The 13,955-nt window shown below is 30.8% G+C and overlaps 1 protein-coding gene across 3 annotated transcripts in view; it reads right to left on the bottom strand.

Moving 5' to 3' along the window:
• LOC143225676 (transcription factor YY2-like) overlaps positions 1 to 13,955 on the bottom strand; it is a 29,182-nt gene that overhangs the window by 6,717 nt on the left and 8,510 nt on the right. For all 3 annotated transcript variants that reach the window (XM_076455512.1, XM_076455513.1, XM_076455511.1), the window contains exons 2-6: positions 12,883 to 13,006; positions 6,874 to 6,931; positions 4,543 to 4,701; positions 1,208 to 1,377; positions 871 to 921 (exon numbers count right to left, since the gene is read on the bottom strand). In XM_076455512.1, the coding sequence (XP_076311627.1) occupies positions 871 to 921; positions 1,208 to 1,377; positions 4,543 to 4,701; positions 6,874 to 6,931; positions 12,883 to 13,006 (562 nt within the window). The remainder of the gene's footprint in view (positions 1 to 870; positions 922 to 1,207; positions 1,378 to 4,542; positions 4,702 to 6,873; positions 6,932 to 12,882; positions 13,007 to 13,955) is intronic.

Below are 13,955 nucleotides of genomic sequence, written 5' to 3'. Positions count from 1 at the left end.
CCACGAGTAAAACACAATGGTAAATATTTATTAAAATACATAGAGTATTAAATTTAGGTATGAGTTAGCAAAAGCACTTAGGTATAATCCAAATCTTTATACCAGTTTTGCTACTTCAAAGTCAACAATTACATGGAATCTCAAAATGCCAATGGAATGGTTCTACAAGACAGTTGCTCAAAGTTTTTTCACATTTTACAATAATTTTAGTTCACTACACTTAATATTATAGAGACATTATAAAATAAACTTTTTTGTAAAGGTTTAGTCCACTGTGTATGTATAAATAAATTTTCACATTTATTAAGAGCAAAAAACAAAATCATTTTTACCACAGTAAAAAAAAAAACAATTTCGAGAAAACTCAGCCATCTAGTTTTGGTAACATAGTTACTCTAATCAGAATTACTAAAACTATTTGGCTAAAATTCTAGTAAAGGTTTCATCTTTCATTGTTTACTCTTCATACAGTACCACAATGTGCCTTAAAAAAAACAAATACAAATATATATATGACCACACTTACTTGCAACTTATAAAACATATTCATCTGTTATAACTACTTCAAACTAAATTCAAGTCTTAGCTCTTTAACACAAGTTTTATTCTAAGTTCAATGTAAAAAAAAAAAAAAGATAGCAGTGGCTTTAAGATTTCACTTCAATTTGTAATCACAGTTTAAAATACACTAATATATTATCCAAATATTTTTATAATACTTTTCATTTTATCTCAATCACTCTCAAAATTAAACAAAAATCTAAATCTTAGTTTGGTCAAAAAGTTTTGTAAGTATTATCCAAATGCTTATTAGTTCATTGTTTGTTCATTGGAACATTACAAAATTTAACTAAAAATATATATACTCACAAAAATGGATCTCCTTCTAAGTCGTATGTTTTCCTTGGTCCTGAAGGTGTTCTGTTCAGAGATATTCAGTGTATTATTTATTTTCAACAGTTGATATCAAAATAAGAGCAATACAATTTTCTCGCAGGAAAAACGCAATAAAAATCCTGGTGCATCTTCTTTAATAACATGTTAAAATAAAATTAATTTCCAACAACAGAAAAAGAAGTTGATTCATTCTAATTATACAGTTATTACACAAACTGAAAAATAAAAGTTGAAATTCTTATTCTTATTTTAGAGAGGTATAACACTTAAAAAGCAGTAACAAAGAAATGCTACTAGAAAAATTACATACTTTGCTTTAGCATGTGTAAGAATATGGGACTTCAGGTTGGTAGACTGCGCAAACTTTTTCTGACACCCATCAAATGGACATACATATGGCCGGTCACCAGTATGGATCCTTACATGGGTCCTTAGATTAAAATCTAAGGAAAAACGTTTTCCACAGCCTTCAAATGTACACTAAAAATTAAACAAAATGAAAATATGTTATCACACAAACTTTGTTTTAAAATATTACTCACAATTTTTTGGTTTCTCTGTTACAAAAACATTTTATAACAGACACCAATAACATTAATCCTACCTTTACAAGCATCCTTTAATGTACATCACAAAGTATTTATTGACTGCATTTCAAAAAAAAACATTTTGTTTATGTTACTCAAATCACTTTGGTATAAATTCACAGCTAATAATCCATATTTTAATAGTATACAAGTTTTTAATTTTATGAGGCAATGTTTAAAAACAATCCTGAATTTCTCCTAGTTTGAGAACTGTGACATTTTTTTTCTCTAGACATCATCTCTTCTCTAATTTATTCACCATCCCTCCAACAAGTATGAAACTTAAATTACTCAATACAAAATTCTCATCACCCTCAGACAGAGCAGCACAAGCTTTAGAGCTTTCAATTTTGTTTGGTTGCAGAGTTATCAAATAGAAAATCAAACCTTTCTTGCCATATCTATCTGTTATAAACTCTCTTTTGGAATTTGCTAACACTTATTTTATGTTCGATTCCATATTATTTACAACCAATAGAAATCCACGATTTTAATTTATCGAATGACATTATATGACATTTTCTGAACAAATAATTGTTAATTTTTCTTTTAGTACAAACCTCTTTCCCATGTGAAACATATCAACCAACTTGAATGAATTTGTAACAAATCTTGTTGCATGGTTAAAAAACCAAATAGTGATAATTATGGGATACTGTATGCTTTTGCATGCTATTATCTATGTTATTTCTACATTATTGAAATGAGTAACATAATTTGATAGTGTAATGTGAGCTCTGTGTCCCCAAGTAATTTACAACTTATAATGGTATTATTAGAGTTAGACATTGTTCAAAGGGCATGACAACAATAAAATTTAAGTATAAATGAATGTATACTGTCAAGAGTATAAATCTACTCAAGTCAAATGAGTGCAGTTTCATATTACAATACGAAGTCATTCTAGAAAGAAAACAATGGGTAATTTAGATTTATTTCCTTTGTTTTTGGTGGTTAAGTCAATCAAATTCACCAACCTTATATAATGTAAGGGTAGAAAAAATAATAAAATATAAAGTTTCCCTGCAAACAAATATTTGACATATATTTAGGAGGCATTATAGATTATGAAAATAAAATTTGAAATTTTAGAGATGAAGTAGACATATTTAGGAGGCTTTATAGATTATGAAAATAAAATTTAAGGTTTTAGAGATAAAGTATCTTTTAATCTTTAAAATCACTTTCCATTCGGACTCATAAAAATTAAAAATAAAGGACTTGATATATTCATGGAGAAAAATCTGATTTTTTCTTCACAAAAGTTCAGATGTACATACTATATTAAAAGTAATATCAAAACTATAACAACCTTTAAAGAATACAAAGTGGTCACATGGCCAGTCAACTAGACCAAGCCCTTGTTGACAGAATTAATAATACAAAAAAATGTCAGTGCTTAATTGTTTGCCAATGTAGTTGTATTAATTGTACAACTTTTTCACAGCTCCATGAAAAAAATAACTTGAAACTTCTGATCACGTGTCTCTTGCTACCACAAATTCAGTTTCAAATATTATATTCAACTGTTTTGTTCACACAACTTCTATGTTAATATTTGCTTTTATTAATAATGTGTATGATCAAAACTATTTCCAGGATCTTTGACTGCACATACACTATATAAGAATTAATTAGAATGCTACTATAACTTTGGCAAAATGCCATGATAAGTTATAAAAATTGTTATATTTTCTAATTATATTCTTTTATTCATTTTTGGAGTTAATTTTCTTAATAAGTTAGTGAGCACGAGAAATTGATCTGTATTTACTCTATTTTGTTGTAAAAGTGTCTGCAAACTATAGAAAAAATACAAACTTGTATTAGCCAAAACATCTGTTGAAACATAACTGTTAATATTAAAACTATCCATAAATCTCTAACAAAAGTTAAAAGTAAAATAAAATGGATCCTCAAACAGTATTTTCAGTACAAGATACATACTCCCTCTAGCTAACAGATGTTAGTTGAGGCATGAATAACTTTCATAACTGTCCAACCAACCACTGAAGTTATGAACTAATAGTTTAATGCTAAGTGAATTCTTTAATATAAACTGTATTTTATATGGTGAAGTCTTTTAAGAGGAATGCACTACCACAAGTCTTGTGACACAGCTGTGTCAAAAATTATACTAGGAAGTTTGGTGCTTGTTATTTTACAATGTTAACACCACTGAAGTATGACTGTTTTTCTTCTGAAGTTCTATGTTGTACAGTATATTAATGGATATGGCAAGAAAAAGTAACAGTAGAGGAAAACTGTATGTGTGTGAATAGTGAACAAATTACTACTTGACAACACAACAAAATTAATTTAAAATCTTTTTAAGCAAAAATACTACAACAACTAAAACAATGAACCATTAGATCATTTGTGGACAGTATGAAGATTTTATATTACAATAACCAAAAAGAGACAGGTGAGATTTCTTTTGTCATAATGTTTGTACCATCTTAATAATGAAGTATGCCTGAAAAATAAATAGTATTTGTTAAATTTTATGACTACAGTGTGTGGGGGAACTATAATAGTATGCATCTTCAAAGAACATTTGAAAGTAAATACTGGATAATGAAAACTGTTTACTTCAAATAAAGTCTGAAATCTGTTTGTCACTGTCAGCATTTGCCAAAATGAAATATCTCAGCTTTAAACAGTTCAATCTTATTTCAACCTACACAATTAAGCCATGCTATTATCATACCCTATAAACAAGTGGTTCATTATGATTACGTTACCACTACTGGTAGATATCTGACATATAACCATACATGAAAAGCTTCACCCAGTTTTAAAATAATTACTTTAAGTTTTATACTATCAGTAGGTTAAAAATGTACTGTTACAAAATATCTGTAAATGGTTTTGTTCCAACAATAAAACACAGGGTTGAAAAATATTCTAACAAGAAAAAGTTGGATAATCAAAACCATTAACTACTAAAGTCCAATACATAAAAAAAATGCTTTTATTTCGAAATTTGGAGACATGATTAATAACATATAAATTCTCAACCTCAAAAAAACTAAAAACTTTCTCATCGTGAACCCACCTGAAACGGTTTCTCACCAGTGTGAACTAGCTGATGCCTCTTGAGCTTCGAGCTCTCCACAAAAGCCTTTCCACACTCAGCACATACGTGAACTCTTGGTCCATGAGTGTGAAGATGTTTCCGCATTGCAGAATTATCACGAAACATTTTAGTACAACCCTAAGGGAAGAAATAGCACTAAGAATATATTGTACAGCAAGCTAGTTTTAAATAGGTGAATTACTTCTCACATGAATAGACAATATGAAATATCATGAGACATTGCTATATAGGAATTCTTTTCTCTCCCTAAATCTATTTTCAAAACATATACAACCACATGATGCATACATTTCATCAGTACTAGTAGTCACTGTATTTGTTATAAAACTCCATCACTGCACTAATTGTAATCTTAACACCCATAAAAAAGTCAAACTAAGCTCCTAGATTGTAAACATAAAACTTGAAAAGTTATATATGGAAGCACTATGTACAGTACTAAATCAACATAATTTAAGAACTTAATCTGAACAACTAAGTTGTTGTTTTTAAATACCAGTTACACCTTGTAATATACTGATTAAGTAATATTTTTATATGAAGAATGACATGGGATGTATTTTATTGACCATCTTGGATTTTCATGCAATTGTTACACAGTTCCATACTTCTTTCAACTATGCAATTACAAAAAAAAACTAGAATGTTTTCTTTCTCAATCAGTTACAAATTTAATATAATTCAACATAACAACACTAAGTACTTGTTGCAAGTACCGGAAACTTTATGTTGCCAATAAAGCCATAATACACCTGAATATATTCCATGCAAAATAAATGAACAAGCAATAAGGATCTGAATACTACTTTACTGAAAAGATGACAGAACTGAGAATGCAGACAACAGAACACAGTTTTTCTGTTCCATTTCTAAATAGCAGAATTAAATCTAATTTAATAAAAATGGTTCTCAATATAGAATTACAGTTAACTAGACTTTTTTTATAACCCTTTCTATTTGTCTCTTATGGAGTTTTAAATAAGAGGCATGTAAAAACAGCATTTCATATCTATTGTTTACCATACATCATTATCCATTAGGCCTCTCATTCTATAGATTGTGTATTCTAGAACTGAATAAAGAACATTTTGGACAATGGCTTAAAGTAAACATAGATCTAAAATGATATTTTTATACACTTGTGATTAGAAATCTGTAATGGACAAAGTACAAGGAACAATCGAAGTCTCATGCAATTTTTATACATACATATATATCAGGGATATTAGTCGTACTGAATTCCAGTTTTCACCAGCATTATGCATACTAACTTTCACTATGCCATCAATCATGTAGGTCAAATAAATAAGTAAAACTTAATTCACATTTCTTTTACATACAGTAGACACAACAGAATACCAAAATCCTCATTTATGCATTCCCTCTTCTATAATATGATATCCTGAGTATTCTCTGACACTAAGTTTCATGCATTTGACTACACAAAAAAACAAATAGTTTATCACTGACAAAAATCCTTCTAATATCATGTTCGTATTCCAAACTCCAATCTTTATTCATTTCAAAATTGTGATACAATTTCAACACCAAAATCTTTAGGTTTTAGTTAGAATTTGGAATGCAATATTGGCTTCACACTATTGTGCCAATACTGTATTGCATCTTGTTCCTTAATGTACAACAAATGAAATCAGTTCAGCTAATGATCTTTGGGTGTCTTTTAATTATACAATATACTATCTTATTCATAAGCACAGAGTAAATGCAAACAAATCACATTTAAGATGAAAAAGAATTTACAAAAACCAGTATATTTATCAATTTTTTGCCATTTATCATAAACAGCAGTTACATAATAAATAGTTGGGAATACTGAACACAAAACTAAAAGGTTCCAAGGTCAAAATATTAATAGAGCTTCAACCACAGTTGAGAGTGAGCATGATTCAGTTTACAGCTTTAATTAATATTTTAAAAACCAAAAGAAATGTGACTTATTGTAAAATAATATAAAGGCAGCCAAAACCATACATTTTATAATCCAAATAATGAAAACTGGTAGATGTATATTACCCATATGTTCAGTAAATATACCAATAAATGCTATTTCACCAATAAAATCAATTCTACAATATAATTATAAAACAAGTTTAGAATTAAGCAAATACAACTGAAAGTAATTGACAAGTCATTTATTACAACCACCAAAAACTTTATACTACAAGATACCAGTTTTCAATATATGAATTATTTTATATTGCAGTGAGATTAATACAAAGAAGCAGACAGAGTTCTTGACTTAACCCATTACAACTTAAATCTGAATACCTTATGAGGACAAGCAATTGTTCGGGCGACATCATCAGTCTGTTTTCGTGGTTTCATTCTGGATAAAAGTAATACCATTGTCAAATACTGTATTATGAAATCTCTTATGCAAATCAGAACATAACGATTATTTTTATAAAAGGAAAAAAAAAAAACAACCTAAAATATAAGAACACACAACCTTAAACCCATAAGCACCAACAAATCACATCACCAGTTGAATGAAACACTCACCTCTAGAATACACAACACTGTTTTGTTTTAATTTTGCACAAAGCTACAGAAGGGATATCTGTACTAGCCATCCCTAATTTAGCAGTGAAAGACTAGATGGAAGGCAGCGAGTCATCACCACCACTGCCAACTCTTGGGGATACTCTTACCAACTAATAATGGGATTGACACACACATCACAATGCACATACTACTGAAAGAATAAGCATGTTTGGTGGGATATGAACCCATGACCTTCAGAAGTGTCTTAATCACTTGGCCAGGCCAGACTCCACAAAACTATTTTAGTCATTAAAGATTGCACAAAACAATAATATGGAATAATGCTTGTAAATTTATTATTTACACTGTAGTATTTTATAAGCTGTTCTGATTGTGATAAATAAAAATATATATTTCAGTGCAGACTAACAGAATATTCTACCAACTCATAAGTTTCAAGATGAGAACACAAATATATAATGTCACTCTTTTGGCACTAAACAACATTACTGAAAAATATATTTTCTATTTTTCATCACATAAACAAATACAGCTAATAAAATTAAAACTGTGCTCAGAAAAGCATATTTTAAAATTAGCCAACTATCTGAGATGCTTACAACATTTTTAATTCTATGCTTATATATATATAGAAGCTAAAAATAAATAACCTATGAAATATGAACTGATTAGATGTGACATCATACATGGGTACAGTTTAATGTAAAAGCATTTTAATCCACATAACTGTTGTATCCTTTTGTATTTTTTACTTTAAGTTAAACACTGCACAAACATTATATCAGAAACTGTCAACTTAATTTCTATAATATTTTTTTATGTATTTAACATAAAACACTAAGAATCTGTAATGAGCCTGGTACAACCTGGTAGTTAGGGAGCTTGACTTGTAATCTGTTAATCACAGATTCAAATCCTTATCACAGGAAATGCTTGTTCTTTTTTGTTTCTATCAAAATGGGCCACCTCAGTGGCCAACCAAAAAGATAAGATTTAAGGTTGATAGATATTAAATTTTCTTTATATTTTGTTTTAAAAAAAAAGAATTAGTATTTTTCACATAAGTATGATCTAATATTAATCCTTTACATCTGTAACAAACTGTTTCTTTTGTTAAATCTTTATCAAGTGGCAAAATATGATTATAATAGCAACCTCTATAATAAACTGAATTAGTTTTCATAGTGCTAAGATAAATAAACAAAAGTCAAGTGTTGAAACTCTTAAAAGAATGTGATGCAAGTACAGTGTTTGAAAATGAACATAAAACTTTGAACTAATATTTACATTTTAAAGTCAATTTTCTTAAAAAAAAAAAAAAAAGACATGCAATTATAACTTCCATTTACAATGTACTTTGATAAAAGCATTTAAAGTTACAATAAATTCAGCAATGATATATTTCTGTTAGTAGCCAATAAACCTACACAAAAACACACATTGAGATTAAGAATGGTATAATATGATGATTCTGAAGCCTCACTCTGCCTTTTCGAGATTGCTTCTGACAACAATGCATATTTACAAGCCTCTGTCATTTCCAAAGTACACCCCTCTTCTCTGTGTACTATTATATATGTACTTTATGAGGATGACAGTTCTCAGCATCCATTTCAATATCTAAATTGCATTGAATTCCACAAATGTTACATCTAATGATTTGACCAGAAATAAAAAACATGAATATCCATGTAATTTTGCAGCTGCTCAATGTATACAACAGTTAAATGTTCTTTACAATAGGGAGATCCTATTTATTATGTTGCATACTATTGTTTAGGGCACTCAAACAAATACTGGCACTATCAATCATGTTCACAGATTTTCACGTTATGTAATGCTACACCTTATTTACCATGGTTGGAGTATAACCTGTTGCACATACTTTTATTCAGATGGTCCTAATTCCCTAAGTTGATCTATTTTCCTTTATTTTTCACAACCATTAGCATTTTGAACATAATATATACCCTTTTTGATGCAAAATATTCATCCACTCATGTAAGAAAAATGGATTCAAACCAGGATCTTTGAATTTCCAAAAGAGGAATATCCTCTGAACTAACATGCTTTATACAACAAAGAAATATGGATCTACCTAAGACATGAGAGCCATTTGAAAAAACCAAAAAAAACTAAAAACCTTTTAAGTGTGGCATCTTGCAGTAGATGAAAACTCAAAAATACAATGTCATTGGCAAAATCCATCTACTTGTCCAAGGCAACATTGTATAAAATAACTAAAAACCTCCATATGAAAAAGAACAAATCATGTGTACACAGGTTACTTCCCTGAAATGCTCATTCAACAGTTACATACCTCAAGCAGTTGGAAAATAAAATAAGTGTTCACTTTATTCCAGATGAAGACATATCTGTCAAATTTCCACATGCAAAAACACACTGATTTCTGTGTGACTGGACTACTTAGACAGTATATTAGGAAACAGTCATCATAGTACCCTAGATGGCTTAAAGAAAGGATTGCACAGAGAATGAGTGTGATTTGTACAAGACAGCCTAATAATAAAGGCTTCTGCAATGGAAGCTGTATTGCAGGGACCATTATCAATTTATATGGTCATCATATAAATTATGACATTGACAAGACTTTGCAATGTGGACTGTAACAACATGACAAGACTCCAAAATTGATTTAATACAGTGTACTGAACCTCTGTACAAATATTTTCTTTAAAACAAATGAGCTACTTAAAGTTCACTGATTTTGAATATGTGTTATGGCATTTTAAGACTTCTTAAACTATGACAGAGCAGTCTGCACTTCACACTTTTGATTTAAATATTTGAGTTTTGTTAGTCTAATTCATGGTCACCAAACTATGGCCCTCGAGGTCATTTTGTCTGGCCCACCAGCAGATAGCTGCTTGGAAATAAAAAGTGACATTTCATCAAATGTCCAACTGTCATAACAAAATAAATCACACCGATGGTCGCTTTAAGCTGGCAAATACAAGACATTATGATAAAAAGAAACAAGGCTGTCACACGCATTTTTAAGCAATAGGAAAATTCTTCTTTCGTCCTTGCCGCCCATTTATTCATATCGAGACATGTATCTATAAAACCATTAGGATTTCAAAACAAGTACAGACTTAACCCTCGTCCTATCGACTCGCCTTGTAAATTCAGCAGCCTAGGGTTACCGCTTCAGCAAGCTAATTTTTTTAGTAATCGGATTATACACTTTTCGTAACACGTTCTTAGGTAAGTGTCGTAACAAACGTACATTTCAATATATTTTGTCTGTGCGTTCTTGGACCAGTACAATACTTTTCTCACAGCGTTCTGTGTTTTTCATTTTCAGATCTTGTTTTTTTCACCCATCGTTATGACTGCTTTTAAAAGAAGAAAAGTGGACTCTGAGTGTTGTGCTTTCAATGAAGAATGGGGAGAAAAGTAATTCTTTGTGGAAACAAAAAACCAGAAAGCTACTTGAGTGATATGCACCGAAAGTGTTGCCATTTTGAAATAGTACAATCTTCGGCATCACTATGAAACAACATCTATCAACATATTTGAAATTTTCAGGAAAGTTCTGTTCAGAGAAATTTGAATCTATGAAATGTGTTCTTGAATCTCAAAAGAATCTCTTCATGAGAAAGTTTGATGAAAATGAATCTGTCACTCGTAGAAGTTACAAAATAGTGAATAGGATGGCAGAGCGAGGAAAACCTTTTACTGACGGCAACTTCATCAAAGAGTGTATGATGGAAGCAGCAAATGAGCTGTGTCCTGAAAAAGCCAATTTTTTTGAAAGTATCAGCCTTTCAGCAACTTCAGTTGTACGGAGAGCAGAAGAACTTAAAGAGAACATTGCATTACAGATACGTCAAAAAGCTAGAAACTTCCTATGGTATTTTCTGGCACTGGATGAGTCTACTGATATCTCGAGTTCATCACAACTTCTTGTGTTCATTTGTGGAGTTAATTTGGACTTTCAGATCATGGAAGAGTTAGAATCAGTTTGCAGCATGCACGGAAGAACAACTGTGGAAGACATTTTCATGGAAGTGCATAAAACTTTGCAAGACTATAACCTTTAGTGGAATCAGCTTAGAGGTATCACAGTTGATGGAGGAAAAAAACATGGCTGGAGTAAAGAAGGGTCTGATCAGGAAACAGTTAGAAGATCTTCAACTCCCAAGTGCTCTGTTCATACACTGCATCATATATCAGCAAGCACTCTGTGGAAAAGACTTAGACATTTCTTGTGCACTGAAACCAGTCATTTTTGCAGTGAACTTCATTCGGGGTCATGCACTTAATCAACGCTAGTTCAAGACATTTCTTGAAGAAATTGATTTGGATTTCTGTGACTTGCCTTATCACACGGCGGTGAGGTGGCACAGCTGTGGTAAAGTCTTGTCTCGTTTTTATAAGCTGAGAAGAGAAATAGATATATTTCTTATTGAGAAATATAGAACCAATCCACTTCTGTCGGATCCAACCTGGTTGTCAAAGTTGTCATTTTTGGTTGACATCACATCCCACATGAATGAATTGAACTTGAAACTTCAGGGGAAGAATAATCTTGTCTATGATCTCTATAGAATCATTAGATTTTGGAGAAAGCTATCATTGTTTGAAGCACATTTGGAAGGAGGAAACTTCTCTCATTTTCAGTGTTTCAATAAGATTCTTGCTGGAATCACAGAAGATGTCAACCTGGATTTTCAGAAAAAGATTATTGGTGATTTAAATGAGCATTTTTAGAGAGATTTTCGGAACTTCAGCTGGAGGTCATCGATTTGCAAGGAAATGACTTGTTGAAAGCAAAACACAGAGAGGGGCAACTTATTGAATTTTACAGCTGCATACCTGAAGATGATTTTCCAAAGCTAAAGCAGTTCACATCTGGTATGGCATCAGTGTTCAAAACAACTTATGTCTGTGAACAAGAATTTTCAAAAATGAAGTATGTGAAGTTGGTACATCGATCAAGGTTGACTGATGAACATTTGAAAGCAATCCAAAACCAAACATTGAAGATATTTTGAAAGCCAAATGCCAATTTCATAAATCTCACTAACATTTTTGCGACTTAGTGAAATTGAAATATGTACTCACTATGTGCGATGTGACAATTGTTTTTGCTAATGTCACCTTCTTTAATAACCTTTTGGTAAATAAAAATGTTGGTTGTATTTCTGTTTATTTTTTATTATATGTGTGTATTGCATGCTACTCCCACATGGCTAATGTGGCATCCTAAACTTAGTGTTAAGTCTTTTACAGAGAGCTTTCATTCTAGCTTATGAGTATTGAACATAATGATCATGCGGCCCACGCTTCTCATTCCCCAAGTAATCTGGCCCCCTGTGAAAAAAGTTTGGTGACCCCTGCTCTAACTTGTTGCAACTGTAATGGCAAATTTGACAAAATACTGTTTTATCACTTACCATATGACACTTTATTTGTAATTATTACATTTATTTTTCATACTAGAACCACAGAAAGCTTTAAAAACCATACTTCATTATCACCTCTAATATTTGTTTAACTTAATTTAACAAAATGTTTTAATCACAAATACTTTCCTTTTTCAACATTTTGATGTAGATCTTTGCAGTTAAAAGCTAAATTTCCTCATTTACTTGGTAATTTCTAAAGGCTAAAATATTTCAACTATTATTAAGCTTGCCAAATATACTATTACCTATTCACTATACAGGATATTTATTTTGTAACTTGATATTCAGTGAAATATCTGCATAATCATGTTCATGCACAAACTTCAACACTACTTACTTTGCAAACTCAGCTAACTGCTTCGGATCACTGAGATCTACACCAGGTATGCCGCCAGGAGGAATTTTTTTTCCTGTCATGTACTCTGTATAATCAGGATCTGGCTCTGGTGTTGTGGTATCCTCTGGAAATGACAGTGATGCACATACAAATATCTTATTCTAAATGAAATCCTAAATATTTTCAAAGATTAGTTTCTAATGAATACTGGAACATAAATTACTTTTAATCCAGTAACATACTCTATGAAACAGAGCAAGACTTTTTTTTTTCTTATCCAGAAATATTACCAAATTACCAGTTAACAGAAATACAGCAACTACATTTTCAATATTAAAATGGAATACAACAATGAGCTGAACTCTCAAACAGCTTTCAACTACACCAAATGTTGTCTCTGTCTTTTTCCCTTTCAGTGAGAAAAGGGGAAAATGTGACCATCAACTGGTATTTATTTATTAAAATTCTATTCTACTGTAGTGTCTCTAAGTGGAAATGGAACTACAACTTCAACAATAAAGACTTTGGGAAGAGTATGGAAGAAATAATTGATACTCCAGATGGCTTAAGTAGGAAAATAAAGAACTAGCCCATAGAAATAACTGGCATCTGATTGTCTATTGAATAGTCAACTGACAAATTATGTTTGTTGAGATTATGAGACTATTATGTCCTGTGGGCAGCTGCACTTTTCTTTCTTGACCAAGTTTGCTTAAGCTGAGCTCATTGATACTGACTATTAATTATTGAGTCTGTAATACATATCTTCCTTTATATTAAATAAAGAAAACTTTATTTTGGCTTCATTTTTCAAATATTTATTATATAATCCACACACACACACACAACAATAAATAATGTGTGTGTTTGTGTGTGGAGAGAGAGAGAGACATCTTTGGTTTACTACACCAATAAAGATGTCAGAATGTTGTAAACCAAGTCTATCACACTTAAAATTTTTTGTACTAGTAAACAGTAGTAGTATTACCAACAGAGAAGATATCACCATATTATAAAAATCTTGAGTTTATTTATAATTCCTTTTATATGCTAAAGCATAAATGAGATACACA

The sequence above is a fragment of the Tachypleus tridentatus genome, chromosome 9 (assembly GCF_004210375.1).
Source record: "Tachypleus tridentatus isolate NWPU-2018 chromosome 9, ASM421037v1, whole genome shotgun sequence".
Lineage (NCBI taxonomy): Eukaryota > Metazoa > Arthropoda > Merostomata > Xiphosura > Limulidae > Tachypleus > Tachypleus tridentatus.
Note: the sequence above shows the minus strand (reverse complement) of the source record. Positions and strands in the feature narration are given on the sequence as shown.